Here is a 21609-nt window from a genome sequence, read left to right as displayed (position 1 = left end):
GCATTTGGACTGACGAAGTTCAATCTTTACTATTTCCATATGACATGAGTTGGTAAAAAGCAGGTAAGACTATTAATGAAGAGAAAACCATTTACTCTTCAAATTTAACAGGATAAACCAATGCTTTCCAGTATTAACGGTGCACTTCCTTATCATTTCCCAAAAAACAATTTGCATGACTGGTAAATGTCAAATCCCATTTGTTAACGGCTACAGAGCTCACCATACCTCCTTTTCTGCACACACTTCCCTCCCTCCCTTTTGCTCTTTTATTTCATTGATTCTTCCCTTCATAGCCTGAAAACACCTTTTAAAAAAAAAAAAATTCTTTCCTCTTTTCCTTAGAAAGTTTTCTGCTCACTCCCAACTTGTCAAAAATTTCTCTGTGGTTAGCTTTCACATGGTTGTTGTCTTGTGTTTGTTTTTGTTTTTGCTTTTGTTCTGTTTGTTTTTGGCTTTGTTTTGCTGCTTTACCCAAAGGAAAACTTGGCGCAGCAGTGAAATCTATTATGCTGGATGTCTGCATGGTGTCTGTGTCAGGAATTTGCTTCAGCAGCTCCTGGATCCTGCCTCTTGTATACAGTGTATACAGTGGGTGCCTCTGAGGATGGGATGAAGGAATTAGTAAGTGCCCTCTGTTCCATACATGGTTGCCAGCTTGTTATAAATCAATTCTGGATAGTGATAGAATTTCTGTTATTTTTCACATTTAGCTTTCTTAATATTACATCTAGTAATATTTTTCTTGTGGCTAGAAAACATACTAAAGAAATTGAAAATATTAGTACAAAACAAAATCATTATCAGGAACTTGCGAGGCTAAGACGGCTAAAAGAGAGAAAAACAGCTGATACCCTGGCACAGTATAGCATTTTTGGTCTCATGATTACCACATGCAATTGACTCATTCACTGATTCTTTTTAGGGGTTTATGACACCTTCATGTGTTAGGAGATATTTTATTGGGTTGGTTATTGTAACTCTGCTCTAAATTCTTTGATATATGCTTTACTTTACCCTTGGTTTGGGAGAGCAGGAAAAACTTATTATAAGCAAAAGAGCATTCATCGACCACAAAGTTAATTTCTAAATTAACCTAAATTGTTAATTTGGGAAAAAAAGACATCAATCTGGTGACGTGTTGCAAATTTCCTAATAATTATAAATGTGGATTATAGCACATTAAAATGACATTTTAAATGATGGCGGAGAAATGGTACCTCAATTTTAGTAGCATACCCTATAGGCTTTTACTTCCTTGGTGAAATGAACATCTTTAAGCATTTGATAGAAATGTATTTACTCAATAATGGTTGGCACAAGGGTCCTTAAATCTGTGCAGTTCCCTGCTTTGTCAGTTGCTGTTTTTGTCTTCTAGGACTCACGTTCCTTTCTTACCTTTCTTTCACTGTGAAAGATTTCCTGGTCCCATGTTCCCTGTTAGTGTCTTGTATTTCCTGTCTTTTATTGAACTGGGTTAACTTGTTTTCATTTGAACAGCTTGTTTCTTGGAGCGGTGGGGGTGGGAGGGCAGTTTTCTGAAGCTTCTAAGATGTCTCCCAACAATATACGTGAGCTATTTCAAACTCAGGACAAGACTCATATTTTACATGTTGGGGGCATATAATGTAAATGTGGGAATAATCATGAGCAGATGGCACAATTTCTTCAATAGTGATTATCTATTGATATGATAGTTTTCTTGTCACGAGGTTTATTTTTTTTTTAATTTTTTTTTTTTTTCAACGTTTATCTATTTTTGGGACAGAGAGAGACAGAGCATGAACGGGGGAGGGGCAGAGAGAGAGGGAGACAACAGAATCGGAAACAGGCTCCAGGCTCTGAGCCATCAGCCCAGAGCCTGACGCGGGGCTCGAACTCACAGACCGCGAGATCGTGACCTGGCTGAAGTCGGACGCTTAACCGACTGCGCCACCCAGGCGCCCCACGAGGTTTATTTTTTTACCTTCAATCACCATGGAGGAAAATTTATGTCATTTTTTTTCTGTTAAACAGTATCCAAAGTTTATATGTTTTCCATGATTAAAAGAAGTAACACTGTGTTTATGGGAAAAGGATTCAAGAAATGTTGATGTGCCTGGGTGGCTCAGTCGGTTAAGTGACCGACTTCAGCTCAGGTCATAATCTTCATGATTCGTGGGTTCGAGCCCTGCATTGGGCTCTATGCTGACAGCTCAGAGCATGGAGCCTGCTTCGTATTCTGTCTCCCTCTCTCTCTGCCCTTCCTCTGCTTACACTCTGTCTCTCTCTCTCTCTCTCAAAAAAAATAAACACTGGGGCGCCTGGGTGGCGCAGTCTGTTAAGCGTCCGACTTCAGCCAGGTCACGATCTCGCGGTGCGTGAGTTCGAGCCCCGCGTCGGGCTCTGGGCTGATGGCTCAGAGCCTGGAGCCTGTTTCCGATTCTGTGTCTCCCTCTCTCTCTGCCCCTCCCCCATTCATGCTCCATCTCTCTCTGTCCCAAAAATAAATAAACGTTGAAAAAAAAATTTAAAAAAAAAATAAATAAATAAACACTAAAAATTATATTAAAAAAAAGAAATGTTGACGTGGTATTTAACTTTCTGATAAAAATATTGTTCAGCATCCTGCTTCATGTATTTCATAAAATCAAAATGGATTTCTATCAGATTTATAAAAATTAAAGAAAACAAAGCTTTTATAATTTTTCATTGGTGAAATAATAACAGAAAACCCACAGGGATTCATGCACTACTTTAAGATTTTTTAAACTTTAAAAGAAAACAAAGTCACGTTAAGGAAAAAAAGACAATGCTGAAAAAACTATTGGCAGTTTACATGATGAAGAAGGGTTAATAGCTTTCAAAACATAAAAACCTTTTACAAAACAGTAAGACATAGACAAATACTACACAAAACATGTCAATAGACAGTTTTATAGAGGGAAAATACAAATTACTAACGAATACATTAAAATACCAAATATACAAATAATTAAAATACTAATAAAAATGTATTAGAGTTTCATATATCAAATTGGCAAATATTAGAAGGATCCATAAAACCCAATGTTAATTAGAGTGTGGGAAATTATGCACCCTCATAAGAGTTGAACATGCTCCTACACATCTGGGAAAAATATAATTTAATTCCTCCTTTCTGAAGTGAACTAAAATATTTATATTAAATTTAAATCATACATGCCACTTAACTCTGTAGTTCCATTTCTAGAAAGTAATCCTAAGAAAAGAGCCAGGCAAGGAAATAAGGACGACCAGGGCATTGTTTGTATAACTCTTGACAGGGAAAGACAAGCACAATATATTTTTTTATTAAAATCAAAACAAAAGCAAAACACTCTGACCCAGATTATAGAACAGTAGATGTAACACGGCACCCATATATGTATATTTCTATATATACTTACATATAAAGCACATATTTCTATATGCTTTTACAAAGTCCAACTTTATATCTAATGGGCAGTTTGTGAGGGGGGTTTCTTTGCATTTATCTTTATCATTTTAGTGTTTGTGATGAAATAAACATACTAAAATTGATATTCTAACACATATCTCTATTCTTATCTGATCATTGAAATTAGATTTGTCTGTTTGCTTCCTTGCTTTATTTTAGGAGAATATCTTTTGAAAATATATATTTGCTATATTTTTTCTTAACCTAATGAAACGAATTTGCAGCTGCCTTGGTATCTTTTAGGGACTACTTTTTTTTTATTGCTGCAGGTTCTTTAAACATCTATTTCATATACAATAATGTATTAGCAGTTATGTTTGGGCCACATTACAAAAAAAATTTTTTTTTAACTTCTATAAACATGCCAGTAGACATTTAAATTTTCTTCTTGGATGATTTCCATGCTGAGCAAGTGTGGCTATTATAGTTGATTCCTGATGAATTTTATAACAGTGAAGATACTAGATCATTGGATCCCTAATTATCTGTTAACCATAACATTGCCATGCTGTTGAAGTTTCTTAGGGTTTTAACCAGGGGGAAAGAATGTTTGTAAATCAGATTAGCCTATTTTTTGCAGAGGGGAAAATAAAGGTTTGGGAGAACTCGGGAGTTGAGGGGATCCACGGATAGACGCCAGAAATGCCAGCTGTTCTGGCTTGGGCACACACCTCAATCTTTGCACCTAAAAGTGGGAAGGAAGAAAGTTCTGGGAACTCAAATGGCATGGCATCCTTTGGACATTGAAAAGGTTTTTCCTTCTCCCTTCAAAGTCCCAGCTGGTGACACTGATCCAAAAAGATGTTGTTTAAATAAGTAACTCCTAAACCTTCATAGTTAAGCGACGTATTTCCCTTCAAACTGTAACTAATGTGGTGGAAGAGGCCCTAGGAGGCATCAGTAGCAGTCCCCAGGCAAGCGGCTGCTGTGGGGTCTCTCCTGGGTAATTCTACTTCCTCCCAGCACGGAAGTCCTGCCCTCAGTAGAGGGGGTCTTCCCACCCATAATGCCTGGTTTTGTTTTTGTTTTTAGTAAATTTATTTTGGAGTAATTTTAGGTTTACAGAAAAGTTACAAAACTAGTACAGAATTTCTGAATACCATGCACTCAGTCTCCCCCATTGTTAACATATTGCCATAGGACCTTTGTCACGGTTTCGAAACTGCCATTGGCAGAATACAGTTAACCGAACCCCAGCCTTTATCTGGATGCCACCAGCGTCTCCATTAATGACTTCCTCTTCCAGGATCCCATCCAGGATCGAACTTCGTTGTCGCATCTCCCCAGCCACCTCTGGTCTGGGCCTCGTTTCTCACGGCCTCCACAGTCTTGAGGAGCACGGGCCACCCAACCGATGGGTTAGGTCTCCTTTTCTTGTTGGGCTACGGAGTAGAGAGAATTACTCCGCAAGGATCTGCTGGTCTGGGAGAGCACAGAGGGGCCTCGGGGGCTGAATGTGTGGCATTTCTGCTTGAAGACACGCAGGGAGATCCCAAAGGCTGGGCCATTTCCGCACACATATGTGCATACGCATGTGCGTGCACTTGTGTGCATACGTGTCCATTCATGCATGCACCCTTGGGGCTGCATCAGAAGCAGAAGCTACTGCCACGGCCACGGTACTTTCCGCCCACGAAGTTAGGGAGCATATGAGCACGTGCTTCTCCTGGCCTCTGAACAGTGGGTGATGTGGGCAGATCAGACTCTACACAGAAAAGAACTGCTTGTTTTAAGATGGCCTGAACCTATGCCTCTGTAACCGAGAATGACATTTGGGTTTTGTTTTGTTTTTTTATACGTTTTAAAATGTTTCTTTATTCTGAGAGAGAGAGAGAGAGAGAGAGAGAGAGAGAGAGAGAGAGACAGAGCATGAGAGCGTGAGCAGAGGAGGGGCAGAGGGAGAGAGGGAGAGAGAGAATCCCAAGCAGGCTCTGTGCTCTCAGTGCAGAGCCCCGCATGGAGCTCGATCCCACAAACCATGAGATCATGACCTGAGCCTAAATCAAGAGTCAGACACTTAAGCCAGCTCTGTCATTAAGTTTGGTACTCAGGCAAAGCGGAGTGAGTCTACACTGGTTGCTTATTAGTGTGTACCCTGCCTCACGGGCAAGAAAGGCTTTGGAATGGAAGGGGACTCTTATGGCATGGTTTGGCTCCCTTCAGGCCCTGTGGGGAAATTTGAATGGCAAAGTTAGTGTTTCTGTGAAAGCGTTTTCTAGTCTGAGAGCCAGACGGTATCCTGCGGCTTAAAGAGAAAAAAAAAATCACCCCTTTTCATGATGCCCTAATTTGGAAACATCTATGAGGGTGTGAGTTGGATGGGATGGAGACTGAGGTGGGATGGAGAGGATTTCCAGGACCCCGGAGGCAGCTTAGCACATGGATGATTATATATGATATAATCATATAATATATATAATATATATGATATATATAATATATATAATAATATATTATAATATATAATGTATAATAATAGAATATATAATAATAGAATATATAATAATATATATAATATATAATATAATATATAATATAATATATATATCATATATATGATATATATGATATATATATGATAATTTTGATGATTATAGGAATTAATATTTCTTTTTTTTTTCTTTGAGATCCTGCTTTTAATTTTTTTGGGTATATATCCAGGGAAATTGCTAAATCATATGACAGTTCTATTTTTTTTTGTTTTTATGTTATTTACGAATTACTATTTCTCAAGCACTAATACAGCAAGGTATTTATGTTTTATATGTTGTATGTATTGAGAGCAGTGCTGGAGAGACTGAGAGAGTGCAGGGTATTAAACATTCACGTGAAATAAGGAAAGAGCACCCTGGGGTCCATGCTGGACAATACTGAGGAGAGCATAGGAGATGGGTATTCAGGGAGGGTGAAGAAAGAATGCTCTAGGACCACGAGGACGAACAAAGGAGGATACCCACCTCATCACCTGCCTGCTGGGAAGCAGTCATCAGGTGAGGGCTAGGTTTCTGGAAGGTGCAGGGACCCCACACAGAAGGAAACATGTCTCTAATGTTGTTTCTCAACAGTTATGCATTTTGGTGTTGTCTTATCCGGAGATGCCAGTCTGGGAACAGCACTGGACTTTGGCAAACCTCTCACTGGGGGGAGAAAGATGAGAAAAAATAACAACGGAACATGTGTTGCATGATGGAAATTTTATTCAATTTACAGGACTGTCCTTTATTCTTAGGTTATATTCTTCTTCAGCTTTTGATATTAAAACATTATTCACATGAAATTATGGCAAAGTACCTGGAAGTTGTCCCTGGTGCTATTGCTGCTTATTTATCATGACCTTAAGTTGGCAAAGTTAAAATTTGGTAATTAATCTGTTTAGTTCTCCAAATTTTTTAACCAGTTTTATTATTTCTGATCCAAATTTCTAGAAACCACTATCTTGACCCATTACTATTTAAAAAATTTTTAAGTTTATTTATTTTTGAGAGAGAGTGAGGGGGTAGGGGTAGACCGAGTGGGAGAGAAAGAATCCCAAGCAGGTTTCACACTGTCGGCATAGAGCCTGATGCAGGACTTGAACTCACGAACCACAAGATCACGACCTGAACCAAAATCGAGAGTTGCTTGACCGACTTAGGCACTCAGGGGCTCCCCACTGATATTTTTAATAGCAAACATAGTATTTTCAGCAGGTAAGCCTTTTATTACTCCCTCAAATAAACCTGGGCAGCATTTGGTCAACTCTAAGCTAAATAAAGACAATGAAGTAATAAGGACTGTTAGTAAATCTGACATGATCCAATGGAAGCTGATGTCCAAGAAATCAACCTTCTAGAGAAAGAAATATGAAGTTTCTACTAAGAAAAAGAATTCTTATGCAAGTTTCCTTTTTCTTTTTCTCTCTTCCTTCCTTCCTTCCTCCCTCCCTTCCTCCCTCCCTTCTTCCTTTTCTTTCTTTCTTTCTTTCTTTCTTTCTTTCTTTCTTTCTTTCCTTCTTTTCTTTCTTCTATATCATTGAAAGTTATTAGCAGAATCTAGGTTATTTTATACACTCATATCTGGGGTTAGTCTATAAATAGCAACTAGCCCAGAGCTGAGATGTCATGTAAATTAGAGGCATTTCCTAAATCTACAATTCTTGCACATGTATGAGTCTTCCTATCTTGCTCATAAGACCATCTTGAGGGAATGCATCAGATAACGATCAAGGGTAAGTGGCAATCAATGCTTTTCAGGGATTATATTTTCTAACATCAAGGGCAGGACTTGGAGGCAAACTTTTGATTATCTTGCATCATACAAAGTTTTCAGTCTCTTTTCTGCACTTGACAATCAGTTTGAAAGTTTTGGACTTCTCAGACATTCCTAAAATAAAAAGTCATTAAATAAACATCTCCCCAGTGACTGAAAGTGTGAGACAATTCTCATTATCAGGGAGAAAGATGCATTAATGACCTCTGTGTTCTTTCCAGTGCTCACATTCATACATTTGTTAATGAGAGGAAGGGGAGAGAAATGTTTTGTACTCTTGTCTCTTTGGACTAGAGGCTAGAGGTAACCAAACACTAATCAGAGTCAGAGGGTTAAACTGTAAATGAACAGTGGTTGGCATTGATTACAAAATCCATATGTTCAATTGCCAGTCCAAGCAATCCTTCAAGTTAATGAATAACTGAATCAGTTCTCATTTTGATTCATCACATAATTAATTTGTGTTTAACAAGTATTTCTTAGAGATGTGTCTTAATTGCTTATGGAAATCTTTGGGATGAGAAGCAGCATGAAATTAATTTTTCCCCAAATCACAGTCTCTAAAATGGGCTCTAGCAAATCTTCCCTGTTTATTCTTTCATTAAATCTCAGGCATATCTCTACGGTCACTCGTGAGTGTTAACAATTCAATTTTATTGAATTCAATTTCTAAAAATTAAATGACTCCAATTTTAAACTCAAGTTTAAAACTATCCTCTGTATCTAATTGAATATCCCTGTCCTCGCTATTTCCAATGCTAGCCAAGTCTGAACTTAAAAAGCCTGGTTTTAGGGATGGGACGCATCTGATTTTTCATTCCTTACCGCATCCTCCTTTTCTGCTCCACTCCATAGGGAACAGGTAGAGTAGAAGAAAAGGAGAACAATAATTTTACACTGAATTTGGTTTCCTCATCACATTTGCTTCATGCTCACGACCCTGGTGTTGTGAGGCTTCCAGTAACATCCCTCTTGTGCAGTGCGTATGCGGGTTCTTCAGGCAGCCCTGCAGGACACAGTCCAACCTTCTGCTCCCTGGCATGCATCAGTGCCACCTGAGTAGGTGACAAGACAGGCCTCTTTTCCTGCTGGCCTGTCTGCCTCACAGCCATCTTCCTCCAACTCTACTTTCCCCTACTTGACATGAAGACAGGGCAGGTCAGCAGGGCTACTGAATAAGCAGATCTAAACAGGGAATCAGTTTGAATCATCTTGCCAGTACCTTATTCAATGGAGTGGTTCCCTGGATGGAGAGACCCTAGAAAGAAAGGTCTATAAGGTTTCCCTTCATGGACAGACTCTAAGGAGGAGTTGGAAGTTCAACAGGAGTGGCTCACCGATATCAGGGGACCGGATGGCGGGCAGGCTCCCTGGCCCCCCAAAAGAAGTCGTGTATACACCTCATCACACAGCCTCCACTTAGGTACCTGGCACATTCAGGGCATTGTCCACCAAGACAGTGACCCTACCAGGTGTGAGGACAGCTTTTGTCCCATTAGTAATATTCTCCTTATTCCATTGCTGCCCCACTCTGGAGGGCAGGTGGAAGCAGAAGCAGAAAAGGAGAGAGGAAGAAAGAGTGAAAAGTAGATATGTACTCCTCCGCACTCTAGGGCCCAAGGGCCTGGGCCTCGACACCACTGAAAGAATATGGAACTGGGTGTGATTTTAAAATTTTAATCTGAATTAGCTAGAATTTATTATGGGCTTATACATAGTGGAAGTTGAGTGGAAAGCAATCAGATTTGCTTAGAGTGTTATTAAAAATGAGTAAGGGAGAGTCAAAGGGTGTTTGCCTGCTCTAGTAGATAGAATGGTGAAGCCATTTGATGTTTGTGATGTAACCAAGCTCAGACTGTCTCAAATCTAGTAACATGTTCGATGCGTCAGACTTCCAATTAAACTAGCAAGCAGGAAGGATGAATCTGATGACCAGAAACTCATTCCTTATGCCTTTCCTAACTAATTTGAAGAATACGTCCCACCACCCTACTGCACATTTTGAGAGATCGCATTCATTTCTTAGAAACAAATGATAATTAATTAAACGATCATTCGGTAATTCTGAATTCATTCTTAAATTTTCCCTATTTAAACATTCATGACCTAAAATAAATTTATCATTGATGAAGTGCTCTTCAGCATGTGACCACTTGATTTCCAGCTCAATAGTCAGGGTTGATATTTCAACACAGTAAAAAAACTGTAAAGCAGACGGAGGAGGCAATGGCGGTCAGAATGCAAGCTATGCTGACAGGCAGAGCCAGCCCTGGAGACGTCTTCCTTAGCCTTGCATTGATCTTTCTTTCTTTCTTTTTTTTTTTTTTTAACATTTATTTATTTTTGAGACAGAGAGAGACAGAGCATGAACGGGGGAGGGTCAAAGAGAGGGAGACACAGAATCTGAAACAGGCTCCAGGCTCTGAGCTGTCAGCACAGAGCCCTACGCGGGGCTCGAACTCACGGACAGCGAGATCATGACCTGAGCCGAAGTCGGACGCTTAACCGACCAAGCCACCCAGGCGCCCCAGCCTTGCATTGATCTTTCAAGAGCTGGATCAGGAGAAGCCTTTGCAGTCTGGGGAGGACTTTCTAGGGAAAATAAACAGGTGGTTCATGGTGGCTCAGGGAAATAGATATTTACCAACCAGTAGTGAGCATTTCAGTGTTTTCACAACTGGAATAGTTGAATTGGTGCCTACCGTCAGAAAATCAGCCCTACGAAGATAATTAAGCACTGTACCTTACTCCTGAAATCCCAATGAAATGTCCCCAAAAGTATTTCTGAAAGATAAAAACCAGATGAGATCAAATTGATTGAAAAACCAGAGTAAAGCACAACCCAAGATACACACAGAATAAGATTACCAGAGAGGTAAGAGCTGTTCTTTCCAACAGAGCCTGGGAGCAATCCTAAGCTCCACAAAGAGCAATCACAAAGAGTAAACGGAAGAAAATATTGAAAGCAATTGTAGGGGAAGCTTTTTCTGGGTAAAAGAAAGGTCCGAGGCTTCAGATTGAAAATGCGAGGAGGACAGACAAACAAAAAAGATCACACAGGCAGCAATGCAACAAATACAAAAAGAAAATCTTAAAAGCTCCTAAACAGGGACCACCAAGAAACAGCTTAAAATTAAGGGATGGTAGGGGCGCCTGGGTGGCGCAGTCGGTTAAGCGTCCGACTTCAGCCAGGTCACGATCTCGCGGTCCACGAGTTCGAGCCCCGCGTCGGGCTCTGGGCTGATGGCTCAGAGCCTGGAGCCTGTTTCCGATTCTGTGTCTCCCTCTCTCTCTGCCCCTCCCCCGTTCATGCTCTGTCTCTCTCTGTCCCAAAAATAAATAAACGTTGAAAAAAAAAATTTTTTAAAAAAAATAAGAAAAATAAAAAAAAAATTAAGGGATGGCCATCATGCCGGCATCACGCTGCTCCTCAGAGTACTTGTCCTCGAAGGCCATGGAGAAATTCTTTTCCAGTTCTCAGGGACTTTCGTTTCTGAACCAGGATTCTAATTCTGGTTAAAATTGTCATTGTAACTGAAGTCCTGTAAAATTCTTCAAAGCTAACTGAGAACCCCATGTGTCTGTGTATATATTTGAGCAGACCATGAATCTATAGAACCAGGTGAGCCAGATCGAATGGAGGAGAGTTGAGGCAACCTTCAGGAAGGGGCGGTTGTACTGTGAGCCCGTGTTGGAGGACAAGAGGGTGCATCGACTCAGGCCCTGTGCACACCTGGATGCTGCTGGAGTGTGGCCGACACTCTACACGAATTCACGAGATGCCTGCAATCAGACCTTGTGTGGGTTACATAAGCCGCAGCCTGCATCCAACAGAGGATGGTTTAATTTAGATTATTTTAAAGATAACTTTCAGTTTCAAGCCATGAGGAGTCTACCTTCACAGTCTAATATCTAGGTGGTAACGGGAGTATAGAAAAATACATGTTTGGTTTTGGAATTGTTCTGTCCCTTGATTTCAACTACCAATGCCCTATAGTTAGGGAATGAGACTCTTGTCAGAGGGTAATTCAAATAAAATTCATAACCATGAATGGTCACACTTGTATACTACAAATAAATGCGTATGTTTCTGCAGCATTGATAATGATAAGCACTGAGGCATAAAGAATGATCCATACAGAATCTGAACGGTCAGATAGGATCAATCGACTGGAAAATCAGAGTCGAGAGAAAGACAACCCAAAATACTCTTAGTATAAGGTTTTTAAAGAGGTAAGAGCCATTCCTATCAATAGAGCTTGAAGGAAATTCTATTATTTTCTCAATGTGACCAGGCACACTCTATATAAACTTATTAAAAATGTTCTATATTTAAATGAATACACATCTATTTATTCAGTAAACGTTTATTGGTTATCCATTATTTCCAAGTACAGTGTAAGGTCCAGCTGGGAGTATAAAGAAGAACAAGAGGGACATTCTCCTAAGTCATGAAGTTTTTTGGGATAAACAATTATGAACAACAGATCACTAGAAAGCAGAGAGTAATGTCATGGACACAATGATCGGTTCCTGAGAAAGGAGGACATAGAGAAATGTTTCTACAAGCTCTATTGTTTTCATCTTTGTACATGGAAAAACAAAGAGAGACTTTGCAAGGGACTGTTAAATACATGAGCAAACATAATCATACTGTTACTCATAATAACGTACTAACAATTGATCCGTGGAAAAAAGAAAATGAAACTTCTAATCTCAACAATGATTAGATGAGATGGGGGGATTTGTGTGGAGAAAAGGTGCAAAGGAGCCAAAGAATGAATAGTATAAAACAACAAGATCATGGTTGTGCATCATGTGCAGGCCAACCCTGACTTAGCAGTTAAGATACAGTTTATCTGAATGGCCCTCCCTTCGGTCTCAGGGGGAAAAACTTTGTACAGTCAAATACTATTTCCAAGGGGCCCCTGGGTGGCTCAGTCGGTTGAGCATCCGACTTCGGCTCAAGTCATGATCTCGAAGTTCATGAGTTCCAGCTCCGCATCCGGCTCTGGGCTGACAGCTCAGAGCCTGGAGCCTGCTTCAGATTCTGTGTATACACCCACCCCCCTCCCCCCTGCCCCACCCCTGCTTTTGCTCTGTCTCTCTCTGTCTTTGAAAAATGAATAAACATTAAAAAAAATACTATTTCCAGAATGAAGGAGTATAGATGAGTGGAAAACTATGGATTAAAATGTTACACCATAGGGGTGCCTGGCTCAGTCGGTAAAGCGTCCGACTTCAGCTCAGGTCATGATGTCGCGGTTTGTGAGTTCAAGCCCCGCGTCGGGCTCTGTGCTGACAGCTCAGCCTGAAGCCTGCTTCAGATTCTGTGTGTCCCCATCTCTCTGCCCATCCCATGCTCATGCTCCATTTGTCTCTGTCTCTCAATAATAAATAAATGTTAAAAAAAATTGTGTTACACCATCGCAAATCAATTACTCCTTCTGACGTCCCCATCTCCCCAAAGAACTTTGCACTTTTCTTTATGATGCTCACACTTGCCCTTGGTAGAAGGAAAGTCCCGTGTTCCAAATGGCTCCCAATGACCTGAATACAGAGGTGGGGCCACAGTCTCCTCTGTAAGGAAGAATAGTTGGTGTTTGCTGTACTTACTCTCTGCCTGGCTATGAATAAGATTCTGTTGTTGAATAAATATGCTACCTTGGCCTTCTACTCACTTCTTTAAGCCTCAGGCTCCTCACTTAGGAAACAGAAGTAATAACATTGGCCCTCTTGCAGGGTTGTTGAGAAGACTGAGAGTGCAGGTAAGGGATCCCATGCACCCAGTGAGAGGGCTCCGTGACATGGATAAATCATTATTAGGTTGAAATTGGCTTTATTGTTATATCTTTCCAGTTGCAGAGCCCACGTGTTGCATACCAGACAGAAGCACTTAATAAATGTTCACTGATGCAAAGGTCAATAGCAAAGGCAGCACACAACCAGAATAAGTTCACAGAAGAGAACGATGAGGGAAGTAGCTGGTGTCTTCCAAGCGAAAGTTTCAAACACTTATAAAAGTACCATAGTATGTTGGTCTAGGAAGAAAGTGGTAAAAATGGAATGGTTTGTCGAATCTATTTGAGAGGCTACCCCCCAAAAAGAGAGAGAGAGAAAGAGAGAGAGAAAAGACAAGTGTAAATGTATTAAACTAGATGTTGAAAGTGCTTGCTTGAATCCAGAAGCTTTATGATATTCACCAGAGTTCTTAAACACTTTTGTTTTAGCTTCTTTATCTTTAAAATGAGTCCGGAGGGGCGCCTGGGTGGCGCAGTCGGTTAAGCGTCCGACTTCAGCCAGGTCACGATCTGGCGGTCCGGGAGTTCGAGCCCCGCGTCGGGCTCTGGGCTGATGGCTCAGAGCCTGGAGCCTGTTTCCGATTCTGTGTCTCCCTCTCTCTCTGCCCTTCCCCCGTTCATGCTCTGTCTCTCTCTGTCCCAAAAATAAATAAACGTTGAAAAAAAAATTTTTTTTAAAATGAGTCCGGAGGAGGATTCTCTAGCTGCGGAACAGAATGAGAAAACGTCGTTACACTAAAACCACTGGGATCGTAAGACATTGATGATATTCAGTGTTGGAACTGAAGAGTTGTGGGTAAAATGATACTAAACATTCTAGGGTGCCTTTAATCATATACAAAATCCAATAAAGACAAGAGAGAGATAAGAGAGTTTCTCATAAGCACAGTAGAATTGGAAATGATACACTATTTCAGGAAAGGTTTCCCACTTCACAGCATTTGTGTAACAACAGAAATGTTGTGTAGTAGATACTGTTGATGTAAATTATTCTAGAAATTTGAAAAATACAGCAAGAATATTCTGATATATATTCACTCCTGCTCCCAAGATCTGATACTCAGTCTGTGAGTTCGAGCCCCACGTCTTACTCTGTGCGGACAGCTCAGAGCCTGGAGCCTGCTTCAGATTTAGTGTCTCTCCTTCTCTCTCTGCTCCTCCCCCGCTCATGCTCTGTCTCTCTCTGTCTCTCAAAAATAAATAAATAAACGTTAAAAAAATATTAAAAAAAAAAATCTCCGTGTCTGATGGCAATAAAAGTAGAGCTGTAACAACATCAAGTGACGTATCACACTGTTCATGGGGCATAAAGCACCCTTCAGTCTTAGTACCAAGAAAAGTCTCTGAAATAACTGGCTTGGTTTATCCATGGTGAATTGCATGACTAGGTCAGCTTTGTTTTTTCACCCGTGAACCAAGTTTGTGGGTCATATGAAACGTATTTTGCAGATTCTTTCTTGGCTTCTTTTTATGCCCTATATTTCAGTTTTCTTTCTCCTTTTGAACATACTTTTAATTTACATTTTCACCTATATCCTTGAAGGCTTCTGTAAGTAGTTTTCGGAACAAAGTTCAATTACATGAATAAAACATAAATTAATTTGAATATTAATCTTAACATGATGAATGACAATCTTAAAACCCTTTCTTTAACCATATGTTAACTGGCAAAATTTCTGAAGCCTACTGTAATTCTATGCGGAGACTTACCAGGAGGAAGCTTACTGAATAAGTGTTTTTTATGATGCCATTTATCTTTCCCATTGTAAATGCCTGCATTGATATTACAGTTGAGAGATATGTCTCTTGACTGATTTTTTTTCTGACTCTGAAATCATACGTTTGGACCCATCAACCTGAACACCAGGCAGTGCAGACCCATTCCTTTACCCTGTCAGAGCAAAGAGCCACTGCCTCCTTAAGTGTCTCTTAGTTGTATTTACAGTTTATTAAAAAAATATTACAAGGAAACAAAGAGAAGATATAGCTTGAGCAGAACTAATATAAAGTAATCAAAGGCAGGGTTAGAATAACAAAAATATACTAGGTCCTTTATATTCTTGTCTTAATCTTTCTGAAAAACCCTACCAGGGAGTGATTAGTAAGCAGAGGAGTACAGTTAAGCTCAGAGGAAATGAAGCAGCCCAAGGTCATGGTGCTAAATGGCAAAGTTGGCATTGCAGTCCAGGCATTTCTGGCTCCAAGGCCGTGCCGTTTCCTTCCACAAATGGGTTTTGATGTTGCATTTACCAAAGAACTATGAACTTGAACTGTGAGCTTGAATTTAAGTGTTTGGGTCAAAACTGAAGCATACTGCAATTATGTCACATGAGAAGATCTTGCACAGTTATGATTCATTTTTCTTCTTCCCAATGCCATGTTCATTGTGAATCTATTCTCAATCTATCACTTACACTTACTCAGAAAATATATTTATTGTTGAGGAATTCTCTCTCAGGATCTTCTCTGCCAAGTGACCATCAGTTTGATGGCTTTTTGAAACCAAGGATAAAAGAAAGCATAAATTAAGGGGTCCATTGCTGAGTTATAGTAAGCAATCCAAACCGATATTTCATAAATATATGTGGGTGTGATGAAACCCAAGAAGGCATTGATTATTGGATCAATGAAGCATGGCACTCATGAAATCAGGAAAGCTATCACTGGTAGCCTATCAGTGATAGTGAAAGCTATCACAGGAAGGCGATTCCCAGGGTAGACCAGAGGGTCAGTGACAGCCATGTATCTATCGAGAGAAATAAAACCCAAATGGTAGATAGAAGCGTAGCAGAAAGACTCTTCGAAACAAGAGTGAAATTTACAGTAACTCTCCCCAAAGTACCAGCAGCTCTCCATGGACCTCACTGTGCTTAAGGGCATGACAGTCACCCCCACCAAGAAGTCAGTGCGTGCAGCCCAGGGGCACGATCAGAAAGTTTGTAGGTGTGTGCAGCTGCTTGAAATGAAGAATCGAAATCATCACCAAGAGGTTTCCAAATATGGTCAGCATGACCCCAAAGTCAAACACTGCATAGAGAATCATGCGGGGGCCTGGTGAGTAGGCAGTTTTGACACAGGATCTATGCAGGTTCTCAAAGCACTTTTGCCCAGCTGCAGGGGGGAGCAAATCACTGCTCATGATTCTTCGTTTCGATACCCGGGAAACTGTCTTCTACGGCTAAGAGTGGCATTCCAGTTTTCAAAAATCCTTAGGGAAAAAAAAAGATATATACAACATACCAGTAATTGCCAGTACATTCTTTCCCTATTTTTTTGTGAGTAAAATTCCCTATTTTCATGTTTAAAAAGTGATTGGTTCATATCCTCACCTTATAAAATATTTCACTTTGCAATGAATAAGCAGTTAGTTTTCATCTTTACATAAGATGCTGTTTATTTCTTTTTTTTAAAATTTTTTTTTTCAACGTTTATTTATTTTTGGGACAGAGAGAGACAGAGCATGAATGGGGGAGGGGCAGAGAGAGAGGGAGACACAGAATCGGAAACAGGCTCCAGGCTCTGAGCCATCAGCCCAGAGCCCGACGCGGGGCTCGAACTCACGGACCGCGAGATCGTGACCTGGCTGAAGTCGGACGCTTAACCGACTGCGCCACCCAGGCGCCCCAGATGCTGTTTATTTCAATTAAAAAATATTTTCCCCGTATCGCCTACTAGTTCATATCTGAGAAGCATTGGTCATCAAAGAGCTGTTATGTGATGCATGCATAATGCCACTTTTTATTAGCATTTCCCCCCTAATTTATCAGAGCTTTATCAATGCCCAAATCACTCTGTCCCCTCAGGAAAGTAGCCAAATAATTCCAAATACCCAGAGCCCTGAAGATTGAATCCCCATAGTGCAAGGTGTGGAAAGAAAAGAAAAATCTAAATAATGATTATCTTTAGGCTAAAAATAAGTTTATACTCTTCTAATTTCCAGATGACATCTGACTTTTTCATGAAAGAGAAATAGAAATAGTGCCTCTCCTTCAAAACCTTTGTATAGAACTTGAAAGCCATATTGTTCATTCTTACCAATTACTGGAGACCGCATTATCATTTTTGTAAGAACCATTTATTTATGATTCCTGTTTGTCACTAAAACCTTCAAATAAACTCTTTCTCCTTTTCATTGTTGGTTTGTGTTAAAGAAATTAAATGTATAATCATTTATTAAAATCTGGAATGTCTAAGGTTGAGTTTTAATAATTCTGATTTGGAAAAATGGGGGTATGGAAATATAGCGTTTTCTTCATGGAAATACGTAAAGGAAGTATATGTCCACCTAAAAAGCAGGTTTCTGCTAAGGCTTTTTGTTTTTGTTTATTTGGTAGTTTGTTTCTAAATGGGAACTGTTGGGAAGATATTAAAGAAGAAAAATCTTTGGAATGTGGATATTCCTACAGTATACTTTAGATTTTACCATTGACAAAGTTCTTTTTCCTCTTAGCTTTCTAGAACAGAGCTCAGCTTTAGGCTTTGAAAAAGATTTTTGTTTTTAAATAAATGAGTTCTGGTCATTTTTAAAAACCAGCTTTTTCGGGGCGCCTGGGTGGTGCAGTCGGTTAAACGTCCGACTTCAGCCAGGTCACGATCTCGCGGTCCGTGAGTTCGAGCCCCGCGTCAGGCTCTGGGCTGACGGCTCAGAGCCTGGAGCCTGTTTCCGATTCTGTGTCTCCCTCTCTCTCTGCCCCTCCCCCGTTCATGCTCCGTCTCTCTCTGTCCCAAAAATAAATAAACGTTTAAAAAAAAATTAAAAAAAAAATAAAAACCAGCTTTTTCATTGTGAGGGATAATTTGTGTGTGGAAAATTTACACTTTCACAGTGTTCAGGCTGATGACTTACAATAAATAGATCCATCTTTGCCATCAAAATATAGAACATTTTCAATGCCGCAGCAACTTCCTGAGCCTTTTGTAGTAGATCTCACCCATTCCTCTTCTCCTGCCCTAGGCAACCAGTGATCTTCATTCTACTAATACAGATTAGTTTGTGAGGTCTAAAAATCACTCGGGGAATGAATCACACAATATGTACTCTTCTGTGACCTTCTTTCTCTCAGCGTAATGTCTGGGAGATTCATCCGTTTATTGGCGATATTTAGTGGTTCGTTGTTATTGCTAAATAGCAATCAATTATATGAATAAATCACAATTACTTTATCCCTGTACCTGTTGGTAGACATTTATTGTGTTTACTTTGGGGTTATTAGTAACAGACTCGCTATCAACATTCATGTGCAATTCTTTGCGTAGACATATGTTTTCATGTGTTTCTGGGAAATACCTAGGAGTAGAATTGCTAGATCATATCGGAACCTTATGTTTAACTGTACAAGAAACTACAAACTGTTTTGGAAAGTAATTGCACCATTTTACGTGCCCCAAAACAATCTGTGAGCATTCCAGCTGCTCCAAGTTGTCTTCAATATCAGTATTCCCATTTCTTTTCGTTTTAAACAGTCCAGGTGATGTTAGCAGTATCTCGCGATGCTTTTAGTGAAATGAATGGTGATATTAAGAATCTGTTCATGTTATTATTGGCCATTGATGTATCCACTTTGGTGAACTATTCATTAACATTTTTGCCCACTTGTAATTGGGTTTTAAGAGTTCTTATTACTACTGAGTGGACTGGGTACAAGTCCTTTCTAAATATATGTTACGAATGTTGGACTTTTCGATTTCTTGAGAGTGTTTTTTTGATGAGTAAAGGTTTTAATTTTAATGAAGTTCAACTTTTTTTTGGTTAGCGACTTTGTTTCTTACCTGAGAAGCCTTTGCCTCATTGTCACAACGATTTTCTTCTATGTTCCTTCTGAAATTCTTGTAATTCTACTCCTAATGTTTACTTTTGTGATTCATGTCATATTAATTTTAAATATATTGTGAGGAATTTTATTATTATTATTATTTGAGGTTTAGTAGCATTAGCAGTAGTAAGATATGGGTATTTAGCACTTTCAGCAGCATTTCTTGAAATGACTATTCTTTTTCCAGTGAATGATGTTTGTTCTTTTGTCAAAAACCAGTCAACCATGTACATGTGAACCTGTTTCTGGACTCTCTATTCTAGTCTGTTGATCTTGTTTCTGTGTTTAGGTTCATACCTGATTGTCTTAACCGAAACATGATAGTAAGTATTAAAGTCAAGTTATGTAAGCTTTCCACCCTGCTGTTCTTTCCAAAATTGTTTTGGCTATTCTGTTGTCTTTATGTTTCGCACAACTTTTAGAATCACCTTGTCAATTTTTAGGAAAAAAACAAAACCTGTGGTTTTGTTATTGGTGTAAAATTTCATCTATAAAAGTTACAGAAAGACATACTGAAATATTTGATCAGGACAGTGAATTTGCTCATTTCTCCTTCTAGTTTTGTCATTTATGGTTTACGAGTGTAGATATTCTACCACTAACTGTATACATACTTAAGATTGTTATATTTTCCTGGTAACATTTAAGGATTGGACGTCCTAATAATATTGAATCTACTAAGTCTCCATATTATATTTCTCCATGTATAAGAAGCCCAAAGAAGAAAATAATGGTAACTAAAAGTGTTTTTTTTTTAACAAAAACTAAGGCAAGAAAGGAGCAACAGGGAAACAAAATACAAAAGAAACAAATGAGAAACAAATATCAGATAATAGAATTAACTTAAATATGTAAAATTTATATCAGATGTAAGTGGATTAAACTCTCCAATTAATAGACAAAAATTGTCAGGATGCATAAAAATAGTAAATCTCCACTATTGCTGTCTAGAAGAGACACACTGTTTAAAGGAAAAAAGAATTAAAAAATATACGCTGTTCACATAATGAGCATAAGAATGATGTTATGGCTATATAAATACTGGACAATATAAAAATCCTGACAGATCATACCTTCAGAAATAAAGACCGATTCCATAAAATGATAAAAGAACTATACTCCAGAGGAATTGAATCTTTTTTTTTTTTCAACGTTTATTTATTTTTGGGACAGAGAGAGACAGAGCATGAACGGGGGAGGGGCAGAGAGAGAGGGAGACACAGAATCGGAAGCAGGCTCCAGGCTCTGAGCCATCAGCCCAGAGCCCGATGCGGGGCTCGAACTCACGGACCGCGAGATCGTGACCTGGCTGAAGTCGGACGCTTAACCGACTGCGCCACCCAGGCACCCCGAGAGGAATTGAATCTTAAGATGAGTTCTCTGAATAGATTCTGGGTTTCCTGGAATTGGTTCTTTGATGCATTCATGACCCCATTTCCAAAGGTAGAAAGAGAATTTTTAGCCCGTAGCCTACAGTGGCAAAACATTTACTCAAATTATTATTGTAGATACCTGTAATCAAGTGCCTACAGAAGACGAGACTCTGGTGACCAAGGATTTGCTGCCATACCACATTTTAGTTAAAATAGAAGTGTAATACATTGGTTAGTTTCTTTTAACTGCTCTGGAGAACCTGGGGAAAGAAAATGATGAGCTTGAGAGTCTTTGAATTCTTTGCTCAAGGCCCATATGAAGGATTGGAACGTTCCCTGAATACTTTGAAAGAATCCCCTCTCTGCCATAGCCATAGGACTGAGTTTCTGAGAACCAAGCCCCAGGCCCAATTCTATAGCTGGCTGAATTACCATGCAAGCTGAATTCTCAAACTCCCAGAGCATCTTTTGCTAAAATTCTGGCATTGGTTAGGAAATAAAGATTCTAAATATTAGAATGTTGACCTATGGCAGGTCCTGATAAAACTGATTACCCCTGCCCTCTAATTCTCACAAGCCTTTCTCTGCTGGAAGAGGCAGCTGGTCCACTTCTGCCTGAGGAGGTCACTCTCCTTTGTTTCAAAAAGCTATAATGGCCTTCCCTGGGGAAATTGCCTTACGGTGCACCACTGACCCTCCTCAGGACTTCCCCTAACACCTTTTCTTGCCTCCAGAACTGTAATTACACTCAATTCCAGCAGCCCCAAAGAGAGAAGTACAAAGTGTGATCCATGAAAATGTGCAACTCAAAACAATATTAAAAATATTTTGATAACATTAAGATGTAACTCTTAAGATACTTTAACCACTTTTAAGAGGTACTTCCTAAAATATACCAATGCAGCTACAATTTAGTT

At 39.5% G+C, this 21609-nt stretch overlaps 1 protein-coding gene across 1 annotated transcript; it reads right to left on the bottom strand.

Annotated features, from left to right (window-relative positions):
• Nucleotides 1–16146: 16146 nt before the first annotated feature.
• Nucleotides 16147–16645, bottom strand: LOC124529079 (trace amine-associated receptor 7a-like). The gene is given in 2 exon segments (XM_047102994.1): nucleotides 16147–16416; nucleotides 16418–16645. Coding segments are annotated over 2 exon segments (498 nt in total).
• Between the last annotated feature and the right edge of the window lie 4964 nt (nucleotides 16646–21609).

The sequence above is a fragment of the Lynx rufus genome, unplaced genomic scaffold (genome assembly GCF_022079265.1).
Source record: "Lynx rufus isolate CCGP_SWC_20201006 ecotype Redwood Valley unplaced genomic scaffold, mLynRuf1.p SCAF_6, whole genome shotgun sequence".
In the NCBI taxonomy this organism is placed as follows: domain Eukaryota; kingdom Metazoa; phylum Chordata; class Mammalia; order Carnivora; family Felidae; genus Lynx; species Lynx rufus.
This window is presented reverse-complemented; position numbering and strand designations above follow the sequence as displayed.